This window comes from Moschus berezovskii, chromosome 3, assembly GCF_049115385.1.
Source record: "Moschus berezovskii isolate FMDL1 chromosome 3, NW_MosBer_1.0, whole genome shotgun sequence".
Classification (NCBI taxonomy): domain Eukaryota; kingdom Metazoa; phylum Chordata; class Mammalia; order Artiodactyla; family Moschidae; genus Moschus; species Moschus berezovskii.
The window spans coordinates 80,152,722-80,166,892 of NC_142462.1; the positions used below are offsets into that span (position 1 = coordinate 80,152,722).

Below are 14,171 nucleotides of genomic sequence, written 5' to 3' on the forward strand. Positions count from 1 at the left end.
TCACTGGAAAAGACTCTGATGCTGGGAAAGGTTGGGGGCGGGAGGAGAAGGGGACGACCGAGAATGAGATGGCTGGATGGCATCACTGACTCTGTGGACATAAGTTTGAGTGTACTCCGGGAGTTGGTGATGGACAGGGCGGCCTGGCGTGCTGTGATTCATGGGGTCGCGGAGAGTCGGACACGACTGAGCGACTGAACTGAACTGAACTGAACTGAACTGATACTTATACCCATATTCACAAGCAAGACCCTGTCAAACTTGTGAAATCAGAATCAGAGCTGTAGGTTATACCAACGTCCATTGGGTGGCTTAGATGTTGTACCAAAGTTATGTAAGATGTTACCACTGTGGGAAACTGGAGGCAGGGCACGCAGGGCTTTATACTGTTGTTGCAACTTCCTGTGAAATTTCAGAATAGAAAGTTTTTTTAAAAAAAATTACAGAAAAAAAGAAAGAAAGCTTTGGTACATATACACAATGGAGTATTATTCAGCCATTAAAAAGAATGCATTTGAATCAGTTCTAATGAGGTGGATGAAACTGGAGCCTATTATACAGAGTGAAGTAAGACAGAAAGAAACGCACCAATACAGTATACTAACACATATATATGGAATTTAGAAAGATGGAAATATAACCCTGTATACGAGACAGCAAAAGAGACACAGTTGTATCGAACAGTCTTTGGGACTTAGTGGGAGAGGGTGAGGGTGGGATGATTTGAGAGAATGACATTGAAACATGTATGTTGTCATATGTGAAACGAATCAGCAGTTCAGGGTAAATGCATGTTACAGGATACTCGGGGCTGGTGTGCGGGGATGACCCAGAGGGAGGATAAAGGGAGGAGGGAGGTGAGAGGGGGGTTCAGGAGGGGGAACTCATGTACACCTGGGGCAAATTCATGTCAATGTAGGGCAAAACCAACCAATATAATATTGTAAAATAAAAAAAAATAAATTAAAAAAAAATTAAATAAATTAAAAATAAATAAATAAATAAAAAAGATTAGAAATAACCTAAATGCCTGACAATATAAAGAGATTAGATTTTTAAACTGCAGTGTAATCATAGAATACTTAACAGCTACAATAATAATAATATCATCTACCTTATATCAAACATAGTGTCATGCCAGGTATTTGCTAATAAGAACTTGACATGCAATATCTCTTGAATTCATACCACAGAGTAGGTGTGACTGTAACCTCTTATCAGTGCACGGATAAGAAATCTGAGACTTAGAGAAGCCAAAGAACTTTGTGAGGGTCCCAGGGTAGAAAGTAGCCAAACAGACTTGAACTCTAACTTGCCTGACCCCAGAGTCTGTGCTTCTCACCTGCTGTCTCACTGCCCTCACAGATAGAATTAGCCAGGGTTATTTTTATAGGTATTGGAAGATACACACCAGTTCAGTCACTCAGTTGTGTCCAACTCCTTGTGACCCCATGGACTGCAGAAGCAAAAAATAGAAGGCATGATCCTGTTTGGGGGAAAATATATTAATCTGATATGATAAGGCATATTTAAAAATCTGGAAGGATATATACCATTGTTTTAGTGATGAAGACTAGGAGTACTTATTATCTTCTTCCTGCTTTTTAAAAAATTTTTCATATATTATCATTTTTTAAAGGAGAAAATGAGTTAAAAATTGTTAAATGGGAGGACAGTGCTTGAAATAAGAGAAGACATTTCCTGTTTCCTCTTACTGCCCAGAATTTTCCTTCCTTTTTATCACTGATTCCATTCCCTCTTTCCTTACCTTCTCAATCTAAAATGTGTTGGTTATGAGGAAACCATTTTATGCTCTTTACAAATTCCCACCTCAAACTCTTATCCAAGCGACCATTAGAACTTTGTCCATGTTTCACAGTGTAGTTGTACGATTTATCTATAAAATGGGAAGAATTACCTGCCCCAACCCTTTTAAATATGTTCATACACCCCACTGTGTGTTCTCTGGACCCCTTGTAATCAGGTTGTTTCATTTTAGGTTGTGTGGGAGGGAATTTGTATAAAATGCCATTACTTTTTAATAATGTGAGCTGTCCTTTTAAAAATGAGAAGATAATGCCTCCCTGCAAAAGAGAACTAGCTTAATTTTACCTACCCTGAAGAAGTTACTTCCTCAGCAGGACAGCACTTGCCGTACTGAGTGGATACACTGGTTCCATCCTCTGACCCATGGGCCTGACCTCATGCAAGGTCATGGGCATCAGCCAGCTGCTCTGTCTTTTGGGCTTTGTGAAAACCAGCTGGCGGCAGGATTTGTGCTCCGAGAAAAGGTCCAGGAACACCTATTCAACTTCAGCCTGAGCCCCACGGGCTTGCAGATAGCAAATTCTACAAGCAGCCCAGCAAGGGTGGTTTCATTCCTGTGGTTTTAGTGTCCTTGCCCAGACTGGAAGATCTCAGGGAGTTGTATTTACACAGGTTGCAACTCAGAGGCCTCACAAAATGAAGACAGTTCTCAGGTTCCCTCTGTGTCCTGTGACCTTGCTTTCTTTCTCACTTCTATTCATGCTTTTGAAGCATCTTGACCTTTCTTCCTTTGTAAACCTGATTTTGTTATTGACGATTTTTATTGTACTTTTTTAACTGTATCACTAATCTATTGACTGTGATTTTGGAACAGCTGAACTCAAGGCAAGAATTCCACTGGTGTTGTAAATAGTCTGTATTACCTACTTTTTCTTCAACATGTGAAATGCATCTGAATTCTCCCTGTTTCAAAGAAGTTGGATCAGGTGGTAGAAAATCAATATACACCCATCCTAAAAAGTGTTTGTTGTGTCTTGTAGACTCTAAGTTTGATTTTATGGTGTGTCATTGGTTCATGTGTCTGGCTTTGTGACTATGTTCACACACACACAAGCAAACAGAGAACAAAATGCACTAAAATCTAAAAGTGATAAATAATTTGCCTGACAAATATTAGCTTGTGTGTGTGTTTGTGTGTCTGCACGCGCACTCACTTGTGTCTGACTCTTTGTGATTCCATGGACTGTAGCCCACCAGGCTTCTCTGTCCTTGGAATTTTACATATACCAAAATGTATTTCATGGAACATATTGCCCATAAAACACTTTAAAAACCAAAATTCCATGGTTTAAAATGTTTGCAAAACATTGCTGACTATAATCTGCTTTGCATTTACACCAGAAACAGTCAATATTAAAGACCCTGAGAAGTCCTGCAGCAGGGAAATCTGTTAGCCTTGTTTAACTTAATGATTTCAAGATTTTCAATGTTATTATGGAAATTCTCCCTCCTCCCCAAACTGCTATCAGCTATTGCCAGTCTGGAACTAAACTTCCTAAGAAACATACATCAGCAAACGATGCAAATAGTAAGCCTCTTTGGAGCTAACCCTCTATACCAGCTAAGTCAGAAAGCTTGCATTAGACTAAGCCTCCTCTGTTACTGACTAGCTGTGGGACTTTCACCTCACTGATTAACCTCTCTGGGTCTCAGTTGCCTCATCTGTTAAATGTCCTGAAATAGTTGTCCTGACTCTTTGGTCTCTCAAAAATTCTATAATTGTCTTCTATGAATAATTGTTTTTCACCGAATGGAAATTATTCTTACTATTGCTTATTGTTACAATGAGATTTTATGAAAAAGTGTTATACTAGTAGCAGAAGCAGAAATGGTGAGCAGATTTAGGATGGGAAAGCAAGAACTAGTATAGGACTGGGGTCAGGGTGCTCCAAACAGAAGTAGGTAATCACATTCTGCCTTGGAAAGGAAAAAAATGAGGTTTTTTAAATACGTCTCTTGCAACCTGTGAAAGGTATTTGCAATGAGAGAAATCTTCATTTACAACTATAAAGGCTAAAAGTAGAACAAAATTAAACTCTGTTATTATTTGCTGTTCTTTTGTTCCTGGATTCTTTTCCTGTGTTGAGTTTTCAATGAGAGGTCATTTATAAACTGTTTTAAGCTTATGGAAGCATTGAATAAAAACCAAATATGTCACAATGATATCATTTTCAAAGATTAAAAGCCAAAAAATATGCACAAAACCAGGTCACTTATCAAGCATAATTTAGAATTTAGCATAAAAATCTGCCAAGCAACTGCAGTCATGTAAATTATCAGTAAATAAGTAATCAAATTACCTAATATAACTAAATAAAAGAACTATTTGTGTAGAATATGGAGTCAGAAGTATTTTAAAACTATGGATGTCCTGTGTAGTTTGAGAATTAGGAGAAACAAGATTACAGATGAGATCATCTTAGATATTTTAGATGTTAACATCTCCCACATGCCACATGATGCAGCCAAAAGAAAAACAAAGAATTCACCAAAATGTAGTTTTCATTAAAAAGAAAGAAAAAGGAGGAGTCCTACTGTAGGTTGGGTGCTATATAATAATGTGTTTCCTCACTTGAGGAAAAAAAGGGAAAGCCCTTTTGAGATATGGGCATTATCCACACATTCACATGTGGAAACCAAGGATTTGTCCAAAATCTAAATAGCAACTGTGTGATGAGTGGCAGGATTTCAGTTCACCTTTTTTTCATTTCATAATATCTTTCCCTTGTACCACACTGCTTCCATAGAGCCGTGTCCATGGTATTCATAACTGTCTTCTTCAAGAGCATTTTCTTTTCTAATGTAGAGAAACTGGAGCATATTAAATAGAGCACAGGCAATTAGGAGTGTAGGTGTCCTTTCACGCCACCTTTCACTATCCAAACATGCCAGCTCTGCTCTCACTGTCTAAGTCAATAAAAAGAACGGCATGGAAGCCCATGGAAATGGGAAAGATAGTGATCATATGGGGCTTCCCTGGTGGCTTGGACGGTAAAGAATCCACCTGCAATGCAGGAGACCTGGGTTCGATCCCTGGGTTGGGAAGAACCCCTGGAGGAAGGCATGGCCACCCACTCCAGTATTCTTGCCTGGAGAATTCCATGGACAGAGGAGCCTGGTGGGCTGCAGTCCATAGCGTTGCACAGTGTCGGACGTGACTTGAGCAGCTAAGCACGTAACTGATCATACGATGCTTATGGTGCTCCGATCTGTCCAAAGCTCAGCCTATGTCCCACTCTCTTAGTACAGAGGGAGTGTTTGAGAAAATGGCTAAAGACAGTCTGGGAAAGAGGTGCCATAATTCCTTTCAATATTCAGACTCTCCATGAAAGAGGAAGTAGTTATGTTTGCCAATGAGACACTGAGGTGAACATTAACTTAGAAAAAGGATGGACTTTCTTAATGCAAGAAAAGTCTAAAATCAAAAGTGGATGGCTTTAGGGGACAGCAGATGCTCCAAGCATGAGCCCAAAGGCTATTTGGCAAGGAGGTTTAGAGATGAGAGAAGCTGGTCATTCTATGCAGCAGGGGACCTTAGTGATCTTTGAGGTTCTTTGTAGCTCTGAGCATCTGAAACTTTCTATATGGCTTTGTTTATGATCAGATACCTGTGGGTGTGATCCACTCATTAGATCTTTCTGTTTTTTTAACTTTTGGTTTTTCTGTAGTTTCATGTTAGAAATTAACACTTCTGCCGCAGAAAATATTTCTGACCTCTGGGACCCTGTGTCTTCAGTAGTTAATGTGAATATGGTCTCCCATAATCAGCCTCTAACCATTGCTCTGTGTGTGCTGGATCATTAGATTGCTGTAAAGGACTATTTTATTGTCCTCTGAGTGTGTCTAAACAGTCATTTAAGAAATTTAGTGCCTGATTTGGTCCCCTGGGCCCCTTTTCAGGTGATTTAGAAAGCACTTAAGACTTTAAGTATAGTGACTGTGTGAGTTATTTTCTGCTTGTCTTATGCCCACAATAGTCTTGTCAGCTGTACATTTTGAGCCAAAGTGTATATTCTGCTATTTAAAATTTTTAATAGTAATTTTCTCTAAGTAAGTGAAAGTCGCTCGATCATGACCGATTGTGCAACCCCACGGAGTGTAGCCCATCATGCTCATCTGTCCATGGGATTCTGCAGGCAAGAATACTGGAGTGGGCAGCCATTCCCTTCTCCCAGGGATCTTCCCAACCCAGGGATTCAACCTGAGTCTCCTGCATTGCAGGCAGATTCTTTACCGTCTGAGCCATCAGGGAATCCCTAATCTTCCAGCTTGGTTGAATACCTTGCTTTACGCAGGCCACCTGAAAGCCAGAGGAATTGACTTGTTAAAGTGGCAACCAGCTGAGTGCCACATCTATTTAATTTAGAGCAATAAACATGATGGTGAAAAAAAGTTTTTGCACTTATGTAAAGTGACAGATGTTACCTAGACTTACTCTGTTGATCATTTAGAAATGTATACAAATATTGAATCATTATGTTGTATACCGAAACCAGTACAATGTTTTATGAAAAAAATTTTAATAATAGACGAAGGAAACTTACCAAAAAATAACAGTGAAGAGATGTTTCCCCAAGGACCCACTCAGATGGTCGTGGGGATCCTGTGGGGTTGCCAGGGATGGGATGCCCATCTAATAGAACCTAAATTGCAGCTTGTGAGTTAGCTGCTGGGCTGGTTGCTCACCAGCTTAGAGCTTCCACTGCTCCTAATCCTCAACAGATTCTAGTCAGTCTATCATTCATAGAACTTACACCCTGTGTGCATTTATTTATAAATGATGTCCCAGCAAGAGACTCGGATGTCTTAAAACTGCTGCCTGTATTTCAAAAGACTGCAGTCATCATCACTTTCACCCTTGTACTTTCTTTTATTACCATCACAATTATTATTTCAGTGGCATTTATTATGTATTATATGTGATGCTTTAGGTTAAGTGCTTTACCTTCATTAGTTTACTTAATCCCCATAATGACCTTATGAAGTAAATGCAATTATTGTCCCTGTTTACAAGGGAGGAAACTGGGGTCCAGGTGCATCATATCCTTGTCTGAAGTCTTACAGTGAATAAGTGTTGGAGCTGGGAAGAATCCAGTGCTGCTGCTGGAGCCCACACTATTGGTGGCTCTATCGTGCTGGCCATTATTTTGCTCAGTGGAGTTGTTTAAATCAAAGAGGTAAACTTGTTCCATAGACACTATTAGAAAAATCAGTACCTATTGACCCCATCTTTGGTCACCAGAAGCATCATATTAATAATGTTTTTGCATTTAAATAAATTGTTTATTTGTCCTGTGATTTTGTGAAGAAGTTCTGAGTCTGGGTAAACACCACAACCTCAGATAAGTTCAGGGACAGCCTACTGAGAGAGGTTCAGTTGTCTGCATGGCTGTGGAGTGAAGGGAGCAAGTCAGTCATGCATGTTTAATTTCTGTGATACTGAATTGGTGACTCCTAAATAGCAGTGCCTCTAAAAATGCAGCCCCTGGGGGCTGAATTCAGTAGTATGCCAGGCCATTAGAGAAGAAGTATCAGCCTCTTCCCTCTTCCTGCCTTTCTCAAACAGTATAGAATAAAGGAGATTGGAAAGATAATATTCAAATGTGATTTCCATGATCAATAATTCAGATGACAGTTGCGTTATTCCTTGGAGGTAAGTTGTACATTATATGATCAAAACTTGGTGTATTTTTTACTGTACCTGAGAACAGTTTTTAAAACTTTAGTTCAGGCATCTGAATGCCTAATAACACTGAGCTCTCTTTGGACCTAAACACTCACTCAAGTGAACCAAGTGCTGAATGCCAGGTTGAGAGGCAGGGAATTCTGGGTCAGGCAGGTGAAAAGACTAATAAGGAAAAGGGCAGTTAGCACCTTTTGGGAAGTAATTTCAAACTTACAGACAAGGTGCAAGAATAATAAAACAATTCAGGTATCTTTACCCAAGTTGACCATTTTTAATATTGTGCGACATTTATCTGTCTTTTCAGACACACGTGCTCACACACACACACATACACACACATGCAGATATGTGAGCATTTGTTTATTTTTTTGATCCATGTGAAAATAGGATTCATACATTGTCTTTTTTTATGCATTTACACTATCATGTATATTTCCTAAGAATAAGGATATTCTGTTACTTAACCACAGTTTAGTTATGAAACTCAGGAAATTTAGCATCAAAATAGTACTTTTACCTATTCTGCCTTTCATATTCAAATGTCAATTATAGCAATATCTGTTTCCCCTTCAGTACAGAATCTAGTCTGTAGTCATAGCTTGTTTTTAACTATCGTACCTCTTTAGTCTTCTTTAATTGGGAACAGTTCCTGAGTCTGTCTTTTCTTTGATGAAATGAGACTTTTGAAGAATACAGGCCAATTTTAAAAAATAGAATGGTCCTCATTCTAGGGTTGTCTGATGTTCCCTCATGATTAGATTCAGATGGCCTATCCTTGGCTGGTATTCAACAAAAATAACAGTGTGTCTTTTTCAGGGTATCACACAAAGTCCCAAGGTACACACAATCTATCTGATTCTCACTAGTGATTAATTTTGGACAACAGATTAAGGTGCTGTCTAGTTTCTCCTCTGTCTTGTTACCATTTTCCTTCTGACATCCCAGTAAGTTGTGTTTGCAGACATTTCCAGTGATTCGGGATACAAACAAAACTAAATGTTGATAATTGAAAAGTATAGTCCTTTCAAGTGTTAAAATATATTGGTAACAGGTCATAACATGATGGAATTTTATAGTTGATAGGGACTTTGGAATTGACAAATGTGTGAAATTTTCAAAATTTTAATAGATCTTATTTTCTAGAGTAGTTTCAGGTTCACAGCAAACTGAGCAGGAAGTTTGGTGCTCCTATACCCACTCCCCCATACACACATACATGACCTTGTCCACTATCAACATCCCACCAGAGCGGTCCATTTCTTGAGCATCAGTAAACCTACACTGAAACATCATTATCACCATAAGCCCATGGTTTACATTAGGGTTCACTTTTGGTGTTGTACATTTCAGATGTATTTTTTAAAGTCAAAATAGGGTACATTTGCTGAATGGGAAATATTCATGACTATTACTTTTCTAAATTCTTTTATAAGAATTCTCTGTTTCTTGTTTTTATTTATGCCTCTTCCTTTATTCCTTTATTTATTTTTATAATGATTATATCTTTATAGTCTACTTCACTTTAAGGTCAGCTTTTAATACCATATCAACGGAGAGAGAGAAACTGAAGCAACTGATGGAGCAAGATGTCTCTGCCTCCCCCTCTGCCCAGGTCCTTGGTCTGAAGCATGCCCTGTCATCCGTAAGTTACATCTCTGTGTCACAGCAATGCCTGACACTGTGTCTGCGCTCATGAACTTTTTATGTTTTCCATCGCCATGGTTGTGTTGAAAATTCATGAGAAAACCAAATACATTATCCAAATTATATTCTGACCTTTCATCAAATCTGCTTATTCTACACACCAAAGCTGAGCCTACCCCAAATCTTAGTAGCAAATATTTCATTGAGTTTTAGAACTCTGGTTTCCTCCTATTTATCTTGAGTTTTCTGTTTTTGTAAAGCTTTTGTTACAAGTTTGTCTTACAGACATTTGTTTGTTAATGCGTACGAAGTCTGATGGTTTGCAGATTTCCATACCTAAGATTTCACAAGCTTTGACTGATTTTCCAAATTGATAGATACAGGCAGCAGAGTGAAATTTTGAATTCACACTTCTCTACAGCCCAGGGTTAATCCTGTTTACCTGTTTATAGCCTATCTCTTTCAAAGACAGGCAAGTGATTTGATTTGATAGTACAAACATTTAGCTCCCACCTGCTCCCCACCGTGGACACAAAGAAATGAGTCATCAGGAGTGTCAGGCAGTCATTGTGCCTTCTTAATAAACAGAAAAATCACTGCCAAGCCTCAGATGTTTTACAGTGAGCCAGCCTGTCATTCATGCTCTCTCCTTTTTTCCCTATTGATTGCAGTTTTATTCCTCAGAAGAACTGGGCTCCATTGAAGTGCAGTGTCCCAGTATTCTGTTTTGAATAGCTGACAGTATCTGATTATTCACTCTGAATCTTTCAAAAGCTGGAGAACTTTTAGAAGATCATACTTCTTTGCTCCTATGCTTTACTTCTATGTAGAATCCTTACTATGCAAAGAGAGAGTGTGTGCACACACAATTACCTTCTGAAGTGATACTGAACTTTCTATGTAGGGTCAGGTAGGGGAGGTGAATTTTAGGGTCTTGTTTTCAGAAGCTAACTCAAGCAATGAGAGAACGAGAAAATACCCACTTACTCTGTCTACTCGGAGAAGGCAATGGCAAGCCACTCCAGTACTATGGCCTAGAAAATGCCATGGATGGATGAACCTGGTTGGCTGTAGTCCGTGGGGTCGCTAAGGGTCAGACACAACTGAGTGACTTCACTTTCACTTTTCACTTTCACACATTGGAGAAGGAAATGGCAACCCACTCCAGTGATCTTGCCTGGAGAATCCCAGGGACGGGGGAGCCTGGTGGGCTTCCATCTATGGAGTCACACAGAGTCGGACACGACTGAAGTGACTTAGCAGCAGCAGCAGCACGCTGTCTACTCATCATGTTACCAAGAGAAGTAAAGTGATGTTTTGTTATGATGTTAATTGTTAATACATTAACATTGATACGTACTGTCATTGTAAGGTACTTAAAGATGTATTCACTCCGTTGAACATTCCCAGTATGTTATCTTTGAAAGAAATAGAAAATAACATGGATTTACTCCATGTTTAGAGTCTTAATGTTGTCAGCTGAGAGGTAGAAACACCCCCTTTTGGATTGTAATGGACAGTCGTCAGTCACACACAATCTGCTACTTTGGTTTGAGAGAAGCAGGGTGGTTCTTTACTTTTTTTTTTTTTAAGTTTATTTTTCAGTGGTAAAAATCATTTCTTTATTCATTTGTGTCATTTCTTTGTGGCCCAGCCACCCAATGGAATATTATTCATCAATAAAAAGAAATGAGTTCTCAAGCCATGCAAGATATGGATGAGTCATAAATGGATATTGCTCGCTGGAATAAGCCAGCCTGAAAAGACTATGTACTGATCCATTCATATGATATTCTGGAAAAGCAAACATACAGAGATAATAAACAGATTACTGGTTGCCAGGGTAGGGGGGAAAGCATTTCTTATTGTTCCAAGTAGGTTGGCTTTTAGTGCACTTAGAAGGTACCTCTGATGGGCTTCCCAACGTCCCTTTCACTGTGGTCTTCTTCCCTGCCCTCCTCCTATGTGAGGTCCAGCTTCATTTTGTTAATCTGCTGGTCTGGTAGCGTCCCTGGCCACAGTCATTAGCAAGTTGAGGTAAAACGGAATGATCATTTACTTCTTTTTTGTCTTGGATTCCTGACTAGATTCAAGGCTTGTTTTTTAAAAATAAAAATTTGAGAGTTATCTCAGGGCTATCAGAATGAATCTGTGTTGAATGTACAACCTTTGTGTGTGTGTTTTTTTCCTTCTGCCTGTGACTCACAAAGGAAAGAGGAGCTACTAAAATAGCATGTTTTTCAGGCTATCTGGAGATTCTAGCCACTGGTATCTATTCTAGCCACTGTGTAAGATGCCAGCAACATATTGGCCAAAGTGACTGCCCCATATTTTTAAATGTAGTTGTGTGCTATAAGACACATTTACTCAGTGTTTCCTAAATGACCCTTCAGGATTTCCAAATAACCCATTCCAACTAAAAAATAAAGCCAAGATTCTTGTTTGAGATCCAGGCAGTGGGTGAGATATGAACACCCTTCTGTGCTCTCAGCAGGTGTACCCTATGAGCCCTGATGGATGGGAAAAGACTCTGAGCTTCTCAGAAGAAAGTCAGGAAGACAGACGGACAGGATAGATCTGTGTTCAGGCACCTGGGAAACTGATTGTGGGAGTGGGTAGGAGACAATCAGGTGAAGTTGTCCCTTTCAAAGACAGATCATTTGAAGGACGCTGGTCATGAAGCACAGGGGAAACCAGCATGAAGGAAAACACCTTCCTTTACCTTCCTAGTTAGGAGGATGGGCGGGGAACTCAGACCTGCCCAGGGAGAAGAAGTGAAAGAGGTCCAGGTGGGCTGACAAGAGCTTACAACCCCTTCCCAGGGCCCTGGTGCTTAGCCCCTATCCAGGTAAGTTAGCTCTCTCTGTTTCATTTTTTTTTTTTAATAGACTATCTCAGTCATTAAGAATGAACATAAAACAATCAATACCCGTGTTGTAAAACAGTAAAATTAATCCTCTGCAAAATCTTACTTCTCAGAACACTTTCTAAGACCCTACTCAACCAGTGTGACAGAACATTAAAATATGGCCAGTCACATGCAGTTGAGAGCAGCGTTTTTATTACAGATGAGAAAGAAGTTTGAGATCTTTAGGGGGAGCTGTTCAAAGAGACTGAAGGCAGCTGAGAAGGAGGAGGGGCCAAGAAACCAAGAGCAATAAGGGCTTATAAGTGTGTGTGATTTCCTTCTCCGCTGAAAGAAAAGCCTTACTAACCCTCACTTTCATCCCTGGAAATGAGAGTTGAGAAGGGTCTGCATTCCCAGTGTTTAATAGCTTGTATCTGCCAGGCACCAGTACCCTGCTGGATAACGTTCAAGAAAGAAGTCCAGGAGGTGCCGCCCTGAGGGCTCCTCCACACTGGGCTTACTGCTGTGCTTTTGGAAACATCCATTGATTAACAGAGCCCCACTATTTTTAACGTGTTCCAGGCCCTAGCACAAAACACAGATCTTAAAGAACGCTTATGCAGAATCCATGCCGAGTCTCTGTTCCTCGACCTCCCTGCTGCTGCCAAGTCGGGTGACGGTCTGGCAGAGGTGGGTAAGGTTCTCCTCTGGTAATGTTGCCCCACCCTGCTCCCACACGATGCCCTCTGTCCCTCCCTGCTGCCCTGGGAGGGGTGCTTCCCTCACCATGATGGCTGCAATTCCCAAGGCTTCCTTGAAAGTGTGCTGCCAACTGCATTTCTAAACTGCTTTTTCCCCCTAGAATGTTTCTTCCCTTTCTATTTCTTTACCCCATTATCCTCCTAAGGATCACCCTTTTCTCTTGATAGGAGTGGGAGTGGGAGTCCCACTGGAGGTGGGGACTGAGAGACAAATATTTTCTCCTGTTATTTCTGAATAAACCTCCCTTTCTCCTACTGATAGAATCCTAGCTCCCCCTCTGAGAACCTCTCTCTGCTTTTTTTATGACTGTTTCCTTCTCCATTTCCTTTTTTTTTTAATACAGCTGTACCCTTTGGTGGGGGGAAATATTACAATTGAAGTGTCTTGATCCGTTTATAGTATGTTAAAAATATGTTTTCTCAAGACTCGGGATGTTTATCCAAAATATGAGAAAGTTCAGAAAAATCCAAGTGGATGACTTGGAAAAAAAAATCAGTACAAAAGGGTAGTGAAAGTCAAAATAGTTTTTAGCCATCTCTTATATGCCTGCCTCAATTGTGCTGAATTTTTCATTAACAAGTGGATTAGACTGAGCCCATAAAAATTAAGGAAGGTCAGATACAAGGGTTGTAAATTTTTTAAAGGAGTTTCTATGTTTAATACATCTTCCTCCTTTTTCTGTTCTCAAAGAAAACAAACCCTGACACAATACCTTTACTCCTTGCAATGTTGTTGTGTTGGGTGATGGGCAAATAAGATGCTGGAATCAATCAGACCAAGAAGCTTAGACATCTACCTCCATGTGAAGCACAGGCTATGCCCTGACCTAATGGGAACCCCTTCTGATGAGGGTGGTACCCTCTCTCCTCAGGGCTGGCAGGCTTCTTATTACTTCTGAGATACACATCAGTGATTTACCATGAAATACCTCTATATCTTCACTGCCCCCAAGAGATCTTTTCAATCACTTTTTAGCCCAGACTTAAACTGAGTCCCCAGCAGGACAGAGCACTGAAATGTTATCTGCAGGGGCCTTCATTTCAGGCCTGGGCAAAGAAACATGCTCACCAATTAGTTCTCTTCTGAATAAATCTGTGGATTGGCTGAAGCAGGTCTCAGTCATGGTGGCCGACTGTCACTGAAGGTGGCTTGCTGCTGAACACCATGACACTCTGGGGTTTGGTGCCTGTTTCCAGGCAGCTTCAGTTCAGTCGCTCAGTCGTGTCCGACTCTTTGTGACCCCATGAACCGCAGCACGCCAGGCCTCCCTGTCCGTCACCAACTGCTGGAGTCTACCCAAACCCTTGTCCATTGGGTCGGTGATGCCATCCAACCATCTCATTCTCCGTCGTCCCCTTCTCCTCCTGCCCTGGACAAAGTAATGTCTCTGCTTTTTAATATGCT

At 40.3% G+C, this 14,171-nt stretch overlaps 1 protein-coding gene across 6 annotated transcripts in view; it reads left to right on the plus strand.

Moving 5' to 3' along the window:
* The window catches only part of OSBPL3 (oxysterol binding protein like 3), a 211,202-nt gene that overhangs the window by 141,204 nt on the left and 55,827 nt on the right, over positions 1 to 14,171 (plus strand). For 4 of the 6 annotated variants that reach the window (XM_055421004.2, XM_055421002.2, XM_055421007.2 and 1 more), the window contains 2 exons: positions 9,025 to 9,155; positions 12,588 to 12,695. In XM_055421004.2, coding sequence (XP_055276979.2) covers positions 9,025 to 9,155; positions 12,588 to 12,695 — 239 coding nt within the window. The remainder of the gene's footprint in view (positions 1 to 9,024; positions 9,156 to 12,587; positions 12,696 to 14,171) is intronic. The other 2 variants (XM_055421008.2, XM_055421009.2) reach the window with 1 other exon arrangement.